We start from the raw sequence: 18,636 nt of genomic DNA on the forward strand, positions 1-18,636 counted from the left end.
TTTGGAATTGCCCAATGGGCCCCACGTGGGATTGTCCGCAGGTTTCATTTTGGCCCCATGACAAATTGACCATGTGGGTTTCAAACAATATTTTACTGGGGCACAGGTGGGCCCCAACTGGGCAACGTACATAAGACCCATCTCGAGCCCAGCTTCAAGTTCTATGTTGGTGCAACATGGGGACAACATGGTTTGAAGTAAGGACTGCAAGGGGGTTTCACTCTAGGTGTTAGGTGAGCTCCAACTGGTCAACACAGGAAATTTCAGTAGAAGACTTAAGATTTATGTAGGTACTAAATGGGGCCAATACAGGCTGAAATATGGGTTGTAGGTGGGTTTGTACACATGTTCCATAACAAGTCTATTCAAACTGAACAGAACAGATTGAGGCTTCACATTAGATGCATATACTCTTGCTATTGACTAGAAAAACATATCGGTATTGAAAAAAAACCTGTATATGCCTCCCTCATTCACAGATGAACTACAATATTAACATGACAGCATTTTTAGACATGTATACTTAAATTACCACAGTACAAAACATTAGAGAACACGGTGAGACTTTTTTTCAAATTCAACTTTTATTTATAATATTTTTATACCTTCTTAAAGCTTTCATAGCTTATTAACAGCTCAGAACCATAAGGCCAGCTTAATTATGTGCTTTTCTTAATAAAAGAATATATGCTATTCCTAATAACAGCATCATTAAAGAGCATTTGCAACATTCTCAATGCAGCACATATTAAAACAACAGTGAACAACAAAAGAACAGAACAGCTGCTGATTAGGCCTACTACTTATGTCGGTCTCGACTGCATTCTGGAAGCCCCTTGTCCTCCTCTGTCTCTGGCCCCAATGAACCACTTTGACAGTGCCCTCTGAGATTCTTGCTGGTTCACTTTTGCTGTGAGTGAATTCTTCTTAAGAGCCTCTGTAAAACAAATTTAGCTTATTATTCAGGTAATAATACACAATATAAGCTAACATCAGAAATAGCATAACACTACTTAGAATGAAACTGAGGCCAACTTCAGCGGCAAAGGTTTTGACAGAAGTTAAAGAGGAGAAATACCACAGCCCTTGACACCTGCTAAACAAATAACTCAATGTGCAAAATGATCAGACTTCTCATTCGCAACCACTGCTGATATGCTGTAATGCAGCTATCACACTGAAAAAGCCTATAACCTTAATACTCAAGACCAGGATTTGAAGGGAAGAACAGCAATTTGAACAGCTATTCTATTTATAGTTTTATTTTAAATGATTTCAAATGTTTTCATATTGCTTTAAAGAGCATCTTCCATATTAAACACATCAAGGTGCTTTTGTATAGCTGAACATCTATAATAAGCATCTATCCATCCATCCATTTTCCAAACCGCTTATCCTACTGCGTCGTGGGGGGTCCGGAGCCTATCCCAGAAGCAATGGGCATGAGGCAGGGAACAACCTAGGAGGGGGGACCAGCCCATTGCAGGGCACACTCACACACCATTCTCTCACACATTCACACCTATGGGCAATTAAGGAACTCCAATTAGTCTCAGCATGTCCAGGCGGAGACTCGAACCTGGGTTCTAGAGGTGTGAGGCAACAGTGCTAACCACTGCATCACCATGCCGCCCCCTTAAACAAATATTCTCAATTTAATTGAATTCATTAGTGTGGCCATCAACCTAAACATTAAAACCATACAGTCTGTTGAAGCTATTCTTTCCTTCATCATCTTATAGACACACGATCACACGATGAATGAAGTTCAGCAGAGAATTTCTGTTTGCCATCATGTAGCTATTACATGTTTTAGGCTTGCAAGTACAATAATCTCAGAGATGAAAATGACAAATGAGCACGAACTTGCAACAGATACATTAGTAAAAACATGGCAGAATATTAAATTCAAAGTACTTACGTGGCAAAGAACACTGTCCACCTGTGCATGATGTGTTAAAGAAAAGGAAAAAAGAAAAAAATTGGACAAGTTAGAAGGTGCACTTTTTATGGTTTAAATATAAGTTCACCCATCAACTACAAAATCGAATTACAGTCTATTTTAAAGCCTTTAAAGATAAAAATTAAACAGCCAGCTTAGAAAAATAATAAAATTAAGCCATCTGTAAAGCTAGCATCCATAGCAATTTACCAATGTTAAGATATTAAATTCTAGTAAAAGCACTGTTCAACACACATACATTTCCGGGTGTCATTCACATGTTCTCGCAAACAAAATATAATTTGGAGACCAGAGGGACACGTCAGCAATTCCTCCTGATCAGTCATCTAGTGTGTAAACCACAGCGACTTCAAGACTCCCAATGACTACAAGTTGTGTAGTGTGAACGATACAGTGATCCGACAACTATGAAAGTCCAGATGGTGCCAACTTAGTATAACTTGTAGTGTAATGAAATGGAGTAATTTTATACTATTTCTGAACAAAAATTGAACAGAGGATTTAAGTTTTAAAACATTCATTATTCTCCAGTAAAGTTCTCCTATAAACTTTACTTAAAACCTGTCCTGGGTTTTATAATGCACGATTATTAATTAACAGTAGAAAGCAAAAATTACAAAATAATTTTGTAATCATGAAAACGCATTGTGATTTAGCATATTGATGATGCATTCACTTCATAAATCATGACACACTGCTCTCCCATACATGAAAGCTAAGTAAAAAGTATTGGTATCGGCGATACTGGCTCTCTGTTTACTTAGTATAAAATCTATACCAAATTTTGCAGACCACTACCTTGCAGTTTTTGCGGCCCGGTTCGGCCCTGTCAACGGCCCAGGACACCTGGGCAACAAAGAAGAGCTGCTAGGGGCAACTGCTTAGCAAGCAATGATATAGCTATCATTTTTGGGAGAATTTTAAACTTTCACAAACGTTTTGAGCGAAATGTTTAACACATTTTATTTCAGAAGGGGCTAAATGCTAAAACAGTGTATGCTATTAGCTTGATTCGTAACTTGGCAATACTATGATCAGCTAGCTAAAACGTTCACTAGTAAATCTCCTGAGCTCAAGCAATTCGGCAGCTTACAATACTGTGAGAGTACTGATGATTTAATACAATAGTGACAGTCAAACTGGCAGGTATGTTACTCATACGGAATTCCTCCTGCGGTGCAGCGCTTAATTAAAAAAAAACGAGCGAACTGCATGAAAAAAACGACCGCTCGCGTGGTAAATTTAAAATAAAAGAAAAGATTTTAAATAAACAAACAGGGTGGCTGCAGCATTTGCTTTGTTATTAAAATAGGATTTATCAAACAAAATATCCTTGCCTTTAAATCATGGCCCAATAAATATGCCAGCAGAATATATATATATATATATATATATATATATATATATATATATATATATATACACACACACACACACACACACATCCCAAACTGGGCCCACAGTCAGCCCATGTGGGCTGAGTATTTGGGCCCATATATATTCTTACAATATATATAGATTTTATCAGGGTTTAAATTGAGATTTGCTGTCTTGGAGGGAGGTGGGGGCTCTGGTTGGGCCTGGGGGGCGGGACATTAACAATTCGGCTACAGTAACAATAATGAAAACAAGGGTAGCTTTATTATTTTTTATTAAAATTATTGATTTTTTTTTGTGACAAAAATTTTTGAGAAAAAAAATTCTTTTAGGTCTTTCGGTTATACTGACATTGAAATCTTTATTGTCTGCAAAGAACTCAATGAAATATCCTTAACTTTTGTACATAAGTTATTTCTCCCTATTAATATATCATTTACTTCATCAAATCCCAGATTGGCTGCAGTATTGAACCTTGTTCACATGCTAAATGTTCAGCAGACCATTTGTTGCCACCCACTTCTTTACAAACTTTGTGGAGTCCTAAGAAATGAGAGGAGGGCCAATCATTTTATCAAATATTATTGAGGTAATATTTTCAATTCTCAGTTGGGAATGAAATGGTATCACAAAAGCATTTACCCCAAGAACCCCCACTCATACTCTGCACTGCTAACAGCAATGGTTTCAATTGCATGTTTAAGTTTGAGAAGGGACTTGTGCATTGTTGCACTGGAATTGTCTTTGAAATCCCTATGATTTTGCTTTATACTAGTGAGTCCTATATTAAAAAGGTTACAAAGCTCTGTTACTTCATTTTCCTCACACATCAAATTAGAGGGCTTGGCGCCATGTGTTTTTGCCCAGCACGTTGACTGTTACTGGATTCCTCTTCACTTGTGACTATTCTTGCTTCCATTCCTTTGCACAGTCTCCCCTGCTCTTTTCTCACCACCTGCAGTGTTCTGCTGAACTCTGCATTTACATGAGAATTGTTAAAGAGAAAGGAACATCTGAGAAGGCATTAAAGACATGACATAACACATCTATCAACAGATAATATCTTGGTTGTTCAGTTTTGTACTTTTATATTTGTTGGAGCTATATTTTCTTTTATTGTAATGTTCGTTGGATGGACTGGGAGGCGTTAGTGGGTACATGTAATGTGTAGGTAGGAGGGAGGAGTGCAGGCACACCTGGGTGGTGAGCATATGGTTTTTTACCAGAGCGAAAGAGAGAAAGGAAATGCTGTTTGTTTGCTCAATGGGATAAATAAACCATCAAAATCGCAATGGAGAGTTTTGATTTGATTTGATTTGATGAAACCCTTTATTGCTGTTGCAATATACCATGTCACTAGTCCGAGTACCAGCGAAAAAACTGGCCATCAACCCGACCATACATATACACAAACATCACAGTAGGGGGTAGACCGGTCGGGAGACAGGGGAAGAGAGAAGAAAAGAAACAGAATAACATGAGGAGAGAGGAGGAGAATAAAAAAACAGCCCCCAGACTGTACTCCAGTGGGGAGTACATTGTTGTGTCTTTACCTGAGTACATTGTACCTGTGCAGGGTGCAGTAGTTGTTTGATTTAGTTTTATCACGGAGTTGTTTTATGTTGTTGACAAGCAGCCACTATAATATTAATAAATGAATTTCTAATGGGATTGGGCTACCCAGTGAGAGGTGCATTACTACCAAAATACATGATGCCTTAAGCAAAAAAGCCCTAGCCCAGTTAACTTACATGAAAGACCAGTAAATTAATGGTATAACAGATGTCTGGAGTTGCCTACATTTAAGCTTCCTCCTCTTAGCTTCTCTCTTTTTTAACTTTTACCTCTGGTGATTGAAAAGAAAATACTTACCTTATGCTTATTTACCTTATTGTATATATCTAAGGAAAATTAATTAAAACTGTATCAACAATTAAATGAGGCTTTGAGCAGACAAAAACAAGCTGGTTCTTTCTCAATGTTAGTGATACTTAGCCTTACAGTATGTAATGTCAACTTTAACGTTAGATCATTTAAGCACCCCTTTACAATAATGTACATAGAACTATGTTACTTAATTATATCCCTACTCGGCCCACAGAGTGTTACCCTGATCAAGCCCATTCTCACTAAGCCCACAAATATCCTATATGATGCCCACCAAGTACACCCAGGTACAGCCCATGCCTATTTGGTCCATATACAGTCAGGTCCATAAATATTGGGACATCGACACAATTCTAATCTTTTTGGCTCTATACACCACCTCAATGGATTTGAAATGGAATGAACAAGATGTGCTTTAACTGCAGACTATCAGCTTTAATTTGAGGGTATTTACATACAAATCAGGTGAATGGTGTAGGAATTACAGCAGTTTGTATATCTGCCACCCACTTTTTAAGGGACCAAAAGTAATGGGACACAAGGCTGGGCAGATTTCAGACATGTATTTTTCTCATTTTAATCATTGATTTAATCATTAACTTTTGCTACAATTTCAGTTTTTATATTGGAAATGTAAATTATTTTGCAATACAGGTTGATCAAGGAGCTGGAAGACAGGGGGAATGCAGTGTTGTATGTGCCCCCTATTCCAGTGGAGCCTGCTCCGGCTCCTGCGATGGAGACACCAGATGGGGCAGGAAGATCAGCAACTGGCGAATCCCCTGAAGAAGGATCTGAAGAGCTCTGTCAGAGGTAAGAGTGCCTGTTGTAAGACACGGATCACTATGAACATTGCGATTTCAGGATTAAAAAGAACATGCAGTTGACATATAGTCATTTCAGGGAGGGGCCTTCTAAGTGCACTACTTCCGTATGGGCCACCATGGAGAAGCGGGGACTCTATAAGAGGCACTACACAAACCATCCCCTGCTCAGGGCTTTTGGAATGTACCTTAAGACAGATTTAATCAACACAAATTATAAGCAGGAGGTAATGTGTCAGAATTTTTCATAATTATTCACTTCAAGTTTTATATTGGAAACTTATTTTATGTTGGTCAAGGATCTCTAGGCAAAGGGACATGTTGTGTTAGACATGCCCCCTCTTCCAGAGGGGCCTGCTACATCTCCTTCAACCGAAAAACCAGATGGCACAAATATGACATGATGAGGAAAATAGTGACAGTCATGATGTCACTGCAGAATGACCAAACCGGATTATTTTTCTTCTTGGCTAAATTGTGTTGACCTGTTTCAGGTGGAAAACGTTGCCCGTTTCCTGTTCTACATCAATTCCTCTCATCCCAGGTTTGTCAGGAAGCACAAAGATACCAGAAAGTACTTCGAGGAACTTTCTGAAGTTGGGCTTTCCAGGCAGACTATCCAAAATTATATGAAGAGTCTGAAGAGGTCGGTATTGGTTACTGCAAAGCATAATGTATTTGTGTTAACATGTGACTTTGTTGCAAAATACTTTAAACTTATGATGATGGTTCTTGTCTTTTTATTTTTCTATCAAATTCAGCTTCCTTAAATTCCACACACACAGCACAGACTTGTGTTCTGAAGACAGCCAGCTGCATCAGATGTGCAACAATTTCATTGATTTTGTGCGAGCCTTCAGACAGCTCTTTCAAAACAAGTGTGAGAAGAGGCCACAAAAAAGGTTGGAATTTGTCTTATCATGCGCGCACACACACACGCGCGCACACACACACACACACACAAAATGGTCCCCACAACGTCAGAATATCAGGTTTTTATCACATTGTAGGGAACATTTTTCACACCCACACACATATGGCATTCTTTTCACATAAATTGTTTCCTTAATGCCAAACAGATATAAATCTTTCACCCGAGAGTCCCCGAAGCCGCCCCAGTGTCTGGCGGTCCTCCGTGCTGCCCGCGGAGACTTTTTAGTAGTTATGGGAAAGCTGCTGGATCCAGGATACAAGACAATCTCCTGTCAGCAGAAGCAAAGTGCTTTACTACCTAGAGGCACTTCTGGTACTCAAGCACCAGCAGCAGCCAGGGCTGGTAGAGAACATGACCGTAAGTTTTTCTTTTTTCTTTTTGTACTTGGTCTCGATCATTATGACATATTGAAAGCGACCGTTTCTATGACTGTGCCTTATGTAGGTTGAGGACTGGAGGAACAGGAAGAGCGGCAGCGTGGGGCAGCGTGTGGCTCAGTGGGCTAAGCCTGTGTGCCTGTTATCAGAAGGTCGCAGGTTCAAGCCCAGCCTCAGCCTGTGGGTCCTTGAGCAAGGCCCTTAACCCCCAGCTCCCTGGGCACCGCTACAGGTGGCAGCAGAGATATTATGTGGTACCTTGGGCGGAGCTTAATTCTCCGCTTCTGACGTCATAAGAGGAAGTGGCTTATCCTTGATGCTGATTGGTCGAGGGTTTATACCCATATATGGTATCAATACATGCTTATGCCACATGCTGCCGATAGGGGGCGATATGGTTTTGGGAGACTGCCGTTATGTCCATATATGGTATCAATACATGCTTATGCCACGTGTTGCCGATAGGGTGGTTTGGGAGATTAAACTTTAATAGAATAAAAATACATTACATGTATTTTATTAATGTGCTTTTTTAATTACGTTTTTAAGGAATAATAAAACAGAGCAGGATGAAGGCAAGCTAGGGCATACACGTTCAGCGGGGGCGTCCGTCCGGCCCGTAGCCGCGTGTTGTTAGTAAGCGCCGTGGCGTATTTTAAAAGAAGGCACCAAAATGTTTTAAAGAAGAAAGCACCAAAATAAGAAAACCCTTAGTGTTATTTTAAAAGAAAAGTAGTGTGAATTTAAACAAACATGCCCGAAAGAAGCAGCAGAAGAGCAAATTTAAACAAGTGCAAGCGAAACCTATGAACATTACAGACCCGTCGTTTTAAAAGAAGCGAGCACTCATTACATTTAACCAACACGAAATACTTTAGTTATATTTACCAGGTTTGAGAAAGCATGTAAGCGGCAAACTTTTAGAAGAAATAGGACGAAACGATCCCGGAGACCCGCCACATGCGACTACTCTGTTTGAACAACGCGGGTCGGAATAGACGATCGCTAGTCCGGCGTTTGGCGCATGCGCACCCACGCCGACGCCCCTTTCAAAATGGCTACGCCGGCGGAGCGCCTGTTTTAGCAAATAAAACCCCTATAACCGTAATGTTTTTAAGTAATGAAGCACTTTTCTGTCAATGTGAATAATAAAGTAAAGCGCTCTGAGCATTTTCGATAGCAATAATCAGGAAATAACGCGGTTAATTCTTGTTTAAACGAATGCATGCTCTCACTCTCGTGTGGCGCACGCGCGTAGATCCACACAGCGTATCCTTTATTGAGACATATTGCGGCAAGCAGCTGTCAAATGGCTACCAGCGGAAATTGTTGTCGTGATGTTAACCGAGGGCCCCGGATTGTGAGAAGCATGCCGCCATTCTGGCAGAATGCACACTAATTCTATATTTTATATGCTTATTTGTAAATAGTGTAAAATAACCTATTTCTAATTTAAATAAAAGCCGATCTCTAACACAACACCCCCGGATTGCTTAGCTACATATAGCTAAATTTATCTACGTATGGTTAATCAAAAGGTATAAACAGAACTTGAAAAGATGTATGACAACACATGCTGATCTTTTATTTCAAATAAGCCTCTTTAACCTCATCGTTTTTAAGCAATGAAACTCTTTTCGGCTAATGTGTTATTTAAAATAAAACATCTTAAGCATTTCGACAACAAGAATCAAGGAATAACGTTGGCGATCCTTGTTAAAATAACTCTCCATGTCGCGCTTGTGCGTGCAGCCACGACACCCACACACCACTGTCTTTTATTGAAAACAGCTGAGGCAAGTCGTTTTCGGAACTTTAAAGTGTGTATACAATAAGTAAACGTGTCTAAAAGAAGTATAAAATGTGTTATAAAGCACATAGCCAACGATAATTACTAAAGAATTTAAGCATAATACCCCAGACGTACCATGGCCTATAGCCGGTAGAAATGGAGCTATCCTACGGCCTACAAGATAAAAGCATATGGCACCAAATTGGAATCGGTAGTCTTTAAAGGAATAAAATACATTATATGAATTTATTAATGCGATATTCGAAATACGTTTTAAGGGGTCACCGGACGCGTCGTGCTTTTCTAGCTAGAGAGGAAAGAGAGTCGGGGCAGTTTTGAATGGTAAAAGCAGTAGTTGTGTATTATTAACGGTTTATTTTTTAACAAAATGTCCTATTTTATAACGGTAAAAACACAGCAATCCTGTTTTTAGGGGGGGTTTATGCGTATTGCATGTCTAGACGTGTCGGTCAGCTAATGGCCGCGGCAGTGGGAAACGGGTCGTAGGCGCGAGAGCTTTTGGAGCCGTGAGCGATAAGCCTATGAGAAGGAAGCGTCAATTGACAAATTGACAAATTGTTGCAGAGTGCGTGTAACATCTCGTTTAACCGCTGGTCCTGAGTGTGACAAGCAGACAGACAGCATTCACGCCCGGCAGAAAACACATTACGTCTATTTGTTAATCTGTTTTATTCGTAAATAGTATAAAATAATATATGTCTAATTGAAATAAAAGTCGATGTCTAACACCACAGCTCTGGGACTCTAGCATAGCCCCGGGCGCCCCGCTGCGGGCCTGTGGGTCTGGATGAAGTATCTAACTTCAATGGCTTAATCAGCAGGGTAAAGTGCCGTAACTTAAACGGGGGTATGACAAATTATTATAAAGTTTAAGTCAATAAGATTTAATTAATAAAATAATTTAGTTGTATTTTGTTCGTTTTATTTTCAATAAAGCACACCCAGCACATTATTAATGTAATAGATGCAGGAACTAGTGAGCGGTATTTAGCTACGTACTTCAAAAACATTTTAAAAACTTTGTTAGACTAATACCTTAGTTATTTCAATAATTTAAGGGATAAAAACATTTGTCGTGTTTGTCAATGTGTTATTTTAAGTAAATGCGTTATTTTCCAACGCCAAAATCCCTGTCATGTTTTAAGTGAGAAATGATATGGACTAGCAACTCTCTCTGGGGGGAGCAACCCCGGTTAGGTACTATTAAGCAGCATTTAGTGACATGCATATGCATCAAAACACATTTTTAAAAACTTTGAAAGAATAAAGTCTTAGTTATTTTAATAAATACGTTTTTCAGTAAATGTTTATTCACGCGCATGCACACAAACACACACACACACACACACCGGAGGTCGGGGGGGGGCTTTAGAGTTTAACTTTAGGTTGCTGATCGCAATGTGTGACCAAACCCCAAAGCACCCTAACTTAGTCGTTTACTAACTTATCGCGAAAAACAGACAGAAATAGACTTGTAAATTTTAAAGAAAAGACATTAACTGTTTTTTGTTAATGTTTAAAGGTATACAAACTACAGTTGTATCGGACACGCACACAAAAACACTAAAAGAGTTTTGCTCAATCAAAAAAACACCAAACATATATTGTTCACGCTTTTTATTAAAATGTATAAGGATTGTTTTGTTATAGGGAAATTTTAAATTAATATGAGTGGGATATAAGTCATTTAGGCAACAAGATTTGAGGAAGAACCTAAATAGTGGCTGGAAATGACCGACCAGGCAGGCAGAAGTGTGCTTTCCTTATCTCACAAGTCATGGAAGGGTAGGGTGGGGTGGGGGGGGACACATAAGTGGGGGGTAGGAACTGTGGAATCAGGCAGGGGGGTAAGAATTTAGGATATAGTCTTGTTATTTTAAAGAAGGTGTACATGATTATTTAATTGCATTTAATAGGAACCAGTAAGCTGCATTTAGCACCATGTTGCAAATACACATTAAAAACTTTAAAGAATAAGGTCATAGTTATTTTAATAAAGACATCCTACAAGGTGCCCACGGCCCTAACTTATATAATCTACAAGCTTGAGCCGAGATGCTTGCTGGAGTACAATGCTAAGTTGACATCGGTATCGGAGCTGCAGCCTGTTTGATAGTTAATGAAACATAGTTCAAATTCAACAGTGTCAGTAGTCATCCACTACGCAGGGAGACTACAGATTGACTATAACGACCCCGTTTATCAGCTGGCATTATTTAATTTTTTTTGACAGAATAAAGCCTTAGTTATTTTAATAAATATGTTTTTCAGTAAATGTGTATTCATGCTCATGTGCACAAACACACACACACACACACACACACACCGGTGGTCAGGGGCTTTAGAGTTTAACTTTAGGTCTGTGAAAGTATAGGACCGCAATGTGTATACAGACCCCAAAGCACCCTAACTTAGTCGTTTACTAACTTATCGCGAAAAAACAGACAGAAATAGACTTGTAAATTTTAAAGAAAAGACATTAACTGTTTTTGTTAATGTTTAAAGGTATACAAACTACAGTTGTATCGGACACGCACACAAAAGCACTAAAAGAGTTTGCTCAGTCAAAAAACACCAAACATATATTGTTCAGGTTTCTTTATTAAAATGTATAAGGATTGTTTTGTTATAGCGAAATTTTAAATTAATATGAGTGTGATATAAGTCATTTAGGCAACAAGATTTGAGGAAGAACCTAAATAGCGGCTAGAAATGACCATCCAGGCAGGCAGAAGTGTGCTTTCCTTATCTCACAAGTCATGGAAGGGGGTGGGATGGGGGGGGGGGGGGGCACATAAGTGTGGGATAGGACCTGTGGAATCAGGCAGGGGTGTAAGAATTTAGGATATAGTCTTGTTATTTTAAAGAAGGTGTACATGATTATTTTAATTGCATTTAATAGGAACCAGTAAGCTGCATTTAGCAGCATGCTGCAAATACACATTAAAAACTTTAAAGAATAAGGTCTTAGTTTTTTAAATAAAGACATCCTACAAGGTGCCCACGGCCCTAACTTATATAATCTACAAGCTTGATCTGAGATGCTTGCTGGAGTACAATGCTAAGTTGACAACGGTAACGGAGCTGCAGACTGTTTGATAGTTAATGAAACATAGTTCAAATTCAACAGTGTCAGTAGTCATCCACTATGCAGGGAGACTACAGATTAACTATAACGACCCCGTTTATCAGCTGGCATTATTTAAATTTTTTTTGACAGAATAAAGCCTTAGTTATTTTAATAAATATGTTTTTTCAGTAAATGTGTATTCATGCTCATGTGCACAAACACACACACACACACCGGTGGTCAGGGGCTTTAGAGTTTAACTTTAGGTCAGTGAAAGTATAGGACCGCGATGTGTATTCAGGCCCCAAAACATATTAACTTAGTCGTTCATGAGTCTTATTGTGAAAAACCACGCAAAATAGACATGTACATTTTAAAGAAAAAACATTAACAGCTTTTGTTAATGTTTAATTGTATAAAAAATTTAGATGTATTTGTTAAACAGTCAAACAAAAATGTGTTATTTTAAAGTAGTATAAAATATAACCTTAACTTTGGACGCAAGATGAACAATCTACACACACAGACACACACACACACACAGCAAAAAGCCCCAAGCATGCTCACAAGCACACAACCAAAGGTGGGCTTTTAGAGTTTGCTCAATCAAAAAAACATCAGACCCATATAGTTTACGTTTTTTATTAAAATGTGTAAGGATCGCTCTGTTAGAGCGCAATTTTAAATTAGTATGATTGTGATATAAGTCATTTAGGCAACAAGATTTGAGGAAGAACCTAAGTAGCGGCTAGAAATGATCGACCAGGCAGACAGAAGTCTGCTTTTCTTATCTCACAAGTCATGGAAGTGTAGGGGGATGTAGGAACTGTGGAATCAGGCAAGGGTGTAAGAATTTAGGATACATTTTTGTTATTTTAAAGAAGATGGCCATGATTATTTAATTATATTTAATAAGAACTAGTAAGCTTTAATAGGAACTAGTAAGTATTTAGCATCATGCATCAAATACACATTTAAAACTTTAAAGAATAAGGTCTTAGTTATTTTAATAAAGACATCCTACAAGGTACCCCACGGCCCCAGCTTATAGCGTCTACAAGCATGATTTGAGATGCTAGATGGAGTACCATGTTAAGTTGACAATGGTAACTGAGATGCAGCCTGCTTGATAGTTAATGAAACATAGTCCAGATTCAACAGTGACAGCGGTCATCCAATATGCAGGGGGACTAGAGAGTGACTATAGTGCCCCATTTAACTGTTGGTCCTTATTTTTTAAGAATTTTGACAGAATAAAGCCTTAGTTATTTTAATAAATACGTTTTTTTCCAGTACATGGTTGTTCATGCTCATGTACACAAACACACACATATCGGGGGTCAGGGGCTTTAGAGTTTAACTTTAGGTCAGTGAAAGTATAGGATCGTTATGTGTATTCAGACCCCAAAACATATTAACTTAGTCGTTCATGAGTCTTATTGTGAAAAAACCGACAAAATAGACTTGTAAATTTTAAAGAAAAGACATTAACAGCTTTTGTTAATGTTGAAATGTATAAAAACTTTAGCTGCTTTTCATAAATGGCCAGAAAAATTGGCTCAACACTATTAGTTTATATGAGGATGGGGTGTTTGCAAGAGTCACAATCCTAGCAGGCAAGCATAACATGCCAAAGAAACATCTCTTTCATTTATTTCAAAGCAGACACTTTGTGCAAAAGTTGTTTCCTCATTTCCCAAACGGCCACCAGAATTGGATGGTCCTTAAAGACCATTCATAAGACTTGGAGGCCCTGTCCTGAGGTTTATCAAAGACCAGGTTCTTACACTATAGGAGACTGATGCTGCTTAAGTACTCGAGGGGATGACCCCTGCAATGAAATTTGTAACATTTCAAGATGTATATTTTAAAAGAATGAAGTGCCTGGACAGTAAGGGGTGCATGGTATCGGATGGTGGAATGTCGAACAGGTTTGTTAGAGGGTTAGAGGAGGCAGAAATATGTTGATGTCCTGCTCAATGGCTTTGAATATGTCTGTCCAGAACTCAGATAATCGAGAGAGCAGAGCCAAACATAGTTCTATCTCCTCTAACCCTCTAACAACCCTGTTCGACATTCCACCATCCGTTACCATGCGCCCCTTACTGTCCAGGCACTTCATTCTTTTAAAATATACATCTTGAAATGTTACAAATTTCATTGCAGGGGTCATCCCCTCGAGTACTTAAGCAGCATCAGTCTCCTATAGTGTAAGAACCTGGTCTTTGATAAACCTCAGGACAGGGCCTCCAAGTCTTATGAATGGTCTTTAAGGACCATCCAATTCTGGTGGCCGTTTGGGAAATGAGGGAAACAACTTTTGCACAAAGTGTCTGCTTTGAAATAAATGAAAGAGATGTTTCTTTGGCATGTTATGCTTGCCTGCTAGGATTGTGACTCTTGCAAACACCCCATCCTCATATAAACTAATAGTGTTGAGCCAATTTTTCTGGCCATTTATGAAAAGCAGCTAAAGTTTTTATACATTTCAACATTAACAAAAGCTGTTAATGTCTTTTCTTTAAAATTTACAAGTCTATTTTGTCGGTTTTTTCACAATAAGACTCATGAACGACTAAGTTAATATGTTTTGGGGTCTGAATACACATAACGATCCTATACTTTCACTGACCTAAAGTTAAACTCTAAAGCCCCTGACCCCCGATATGTGTGTGTTTGTGTACATGAGCATGAACAACCATGTACTGGAAAAAAACGTATTTATTAAAATAACTAAGGCTTTATTCTGTCAAAATTCTTAAAAAATAAGGACCAACAGTTAAATGGGGCACTATAGTCACTCTCTAGTCCCCCTGCATATTGGATGACCGCTGTCACTGTTGAATCTGGACTATGTTTCATTAACTATCAAGCAGGCTGCATCTCAGTTACCATTGTCAACTTAACATGGTACTCCATCTAGCATCTCAAATCATGCTTGTAGACGCTATAAGCTGGGGCCGTGGGGTACCTTGTAGGATGTCTTTATTAAAATAACTAAGACCTTATTCTTTAAAGTTTTAAATGTGTATTTGATGCATGATGCTAAATACTTACTAGTTCCTATTAAAGCTTACTAGTTCTTATTAAATATAATTAAATAATCATGGCCATCTTCTTTAAAATAACAAAAATGTATCCTAAATTCTTACACCCTTGCCTGATTCCACAGTTCCTACATCCCCCTACACTTCCATGACTTGTGAGATAAGAAAAGCAGACTTCTGTCTGCCTGGTCGATCATTTCTAGCCGCTACTTAGGTTCTTCCTCAAATCTTGTTGCCTAAATGACTTATATCACAATCATACTAATTTAAAATTGCGCTCTAACAGAGCGATCCTTACACATTTTAATAAAAAACGTAAACTATATGGGTCTGATGTTTTTTTGATTGAGCAAACTCTAAAAGCCCACCTTTGGTTGTGTGCTTGTGAGCATGCTTGGGGCTTTTTGCTGTGTGTGTGTGTGTGTCTGTGTGTGTAGATTGTTCATCTTGCGTCCAAAGTTAAGGTTATATTTTATACTACTTTAAAATAACACATTTTTGTTTGACTGTTTAACAAATACATCTAAATTTTTTATACAATTAAACATTAACAAAAGCTGTTAATGTTTTTTCTTTAAAATGTACATGTCTATTTTGCGTGGTTTTTCACAATAAGACTCATGAACGACTAAGTTAATATGTTTTGGGGCCTGAATACACATCGCGGTCCTATACTTTCACTGACCTAAAGTTAAACTCTAAAGCCCCTGACCACCGGTGTGTGTGTGTGTGTTTGTGCACATGAGCATGAATACACATTTACTGAAAAAACATATTTATTAAAATAACTAAGGCTTTATTCTGTCAAAAAAAATTTAAATAATGCCAGCTGATAAACGGGGTCGTTATAGTTAATCTGTAGTCTCCCTGCATAGTGGATGACTACTGACACTGTTGAATTTGAACTATGTTTCATTAACTATCAAACAGTCTGCAGCTCCGTTACCGTTGTCAACTTAGCATTGTACTCCAGCAAGCATCTCAGATCAAGCTTGTAGATTATATAAGTTAGGGCCGTGGGCACCTTGTAGGATGTCTTTATTTAAAAAACTAAGACCTTATTCTTTAAAGTTTTTAATGTGTATTTGCAGCATGCTGCTAAATGCAGCTTACTGGTTTCCTATTAAATGCAATTAAAATAATCATGTACACCTTCTTTAAAATAACAAGACTATATCCTAAATTCTTACACCCCTGCCTGATTCCACAGGTCCTATCCCACACTTATGTGCCCCCCCCCCCCCCCCCCATCCCACCCCCTTCCATGACTTGTGAGATAAGGAAAGCACACTTCTGCCTGCCTGGATGGTCATTTCTAGCCGCTATTTAGGTTCTTCCTCAAATCTTGTTGCCTAAATGACTTATATCACACTCATATTAATTTAAAATTTCGCTATAACAAAACAATCCTTATACATTTTAATAAAGAAACCTGAACAATATATGTTTGGTGTTTTTTGACTGAGCAAACTCTTTTAGTGCTTTTGTGTGCGTGTCCGATACAACTGTAGTTTGTATACCTTTAAACATTAACAAAAACAGTTAATGTCTTTTCTTTAAAATTTACAAGTCTATTTCTGTCTGTTTTTTCGCGATAAGTTAGTAAACGACTAAGTTAGGGTGCTTTGGGGTCTGTATACACATTGCGGTCCTATACTTTCACAGACCTAAAGTTAAACTCTAAAGCCCCTGACCACCGGTGTGTGTGTGTGTGTGTGTGTTTGTGCACATGAGCATGAATACACATTTACTGAAAAACATATTTATTAAAATAACTAAGGCTTTATTCTGTCAAAAAAAATTAAATAATGCCAGCTGATAAACGGGGTCGTTATAGTCAATCTGTAGTCTCCCTGCGTAGTGGATGACTACTGACACTGTTGAATTTGAACTATGTTTCATTAACTATCAAACAGGCTGCAGCTCCGATACCGATGTCAACTTAGCATTGTACTCCAGCAAGCATCTCGGCTCAAGCTTGTAGATTATATAAGTTAGGGCCGTGGGCACCTTGTAGGATGTCTTTATTAAAATAACTATGACCTTATTCTTTAAAGTTTTTAATGTGTATTTGCAACATGGTGCTAAATGCAGCTTACTGGTTCCTATTAAATGCAATTAAATAATCATGTACACCTTCTTTAAAATAACAAGACTATATCCTAAATTCTTACCCCCCTGCCTGATTCCACAGTTCCTACCCCCCACTTATGTGTCCCCCCCACCCCACCCTACCCTTCCATGACTTGTGAGATAAGGAAAGCACACTTCTGCCTGCCTGGTCGGTCATTTCCAGCCACTATTTAGGTTCTTCCTCAAATCTTGTTGCCTAAATGACTTATATCCCACTCATATTAATTTAAAATTTCCCTATAACAAAACAATCCTTATACATTTTAATAAAAAGCGTGAACAATATATGTTTGGTGTTTTTTTGATTGAGCAAAACTCTTTTAGTGTTTTTGTGTGCGTGTCCGATACAACTGTAGTTTGTATACCTTTAAACATTAACAAAAAACAGTTAATGTCTTTTCTTTAAAATTTACAAGTCTATTTCTGTCTGTTTTTCGCGATAAGTTAGTAAACGACTAAGTTAGGGTGCTTTGGGGTTTGGTCACACATTGCGATCAGCAACCTAAAGTTAAACTCTAAAGCCCCCCCCCGACCTCCGGTGTGTGTGTGTGTGTGTGTGTTTGTGTGCATGCGCGTGAATAAACATTTACTGAAAAACGTATTTATTAAAATAACTAAGACTTTATTCTTTCAAAGTTTTTAAAAATGTGTTTTGATGCATATGCATGTCACTAAATGCTGCTTAATAGTACCTAACCGGGGTTGCTCCCCCCAGAGAGAGTTGCTAGTCCATATCATTTCTCACTTAAAACATGACAGGGATTTTGGCGTTGGAAAATAACGCATTTACTTAAAATAACACATTGACAAACACGACAAATGTTTTTATCCCTTAAATTATTGAAATAACTAAGGTATTAGTCTAACAAAGTTTTTAAAATGTTTTTGAAGTACGTAGCTAAATACCGCTCACTAGTTCCTGCATCTATTACATTAATAATGTGCTGGGTGTGCTTTATTGAAAATAAAACGAACAAAATACAACTAAATTATTTTATTAATTAAATCTTATTGACTTAAACTTTATAATAATTTGTCATACCCCCGTTTAAGTTACGGCACTTTACCCTGCTGATTAAGCCATTGAAGTTAGATACTTCATCCAGACCCACAGGCCCGCAGCGGGGCGCCCGGGGCTATGCTAGAGTCCCAGAGCTGTGGTGTTAGACATCGACTTTTATTTCAATTAGACATATATTATTTTATACTAT

The 18,636-nt window shown here is 38.2% G+C and overlaps 1 protein-coding gene across 1 annotated transcript in view; it reads right to left on the bottom strand.

Moving 5' to 3' along the window:
- Positions 1-611: 611 nt before the first annotated feature.
- LOC125721183 (uncharacterized) overlaps positions 612-18,636 on the bottom strand; it is a 28,987-nt gene continuing 10,962 nt past the window's right edge. The window contains exons 5-6 of the mRNA XM_048997239.1: positions 1,922-1,942; positions 612-937 (exon numbers count right to left, since the gene is read on the bottom strand). Of these exons, the coding sequence (XP_048853196.1) occupies positions 902-937; positions 1,922-1,942 (57 nt within the window). The 3' untranslated portion in view covers positions 612-901. The remainder of the gene's footprint in view (positions 938-1,921; positions 1,943-18,636) is intronic.

Source organism: Brienomyrus brachyistius, unplaced genomic scaffold (assembly GCF_023856365.1).
Source record: "Brienomyrus brachyistius isolate T26 unplaced genomic scaffold, BBRACH_0.4 scaffold32, whole genome shotgun sequence".
NCBI classification, from domain to species: domain Eukaryota; kingdom Metazoa; phylum Chordata; class Actinopteri; order Osteoglossiformes; family Mormyridae; genus Brienomyrus; species Brienomyrus brachyistius.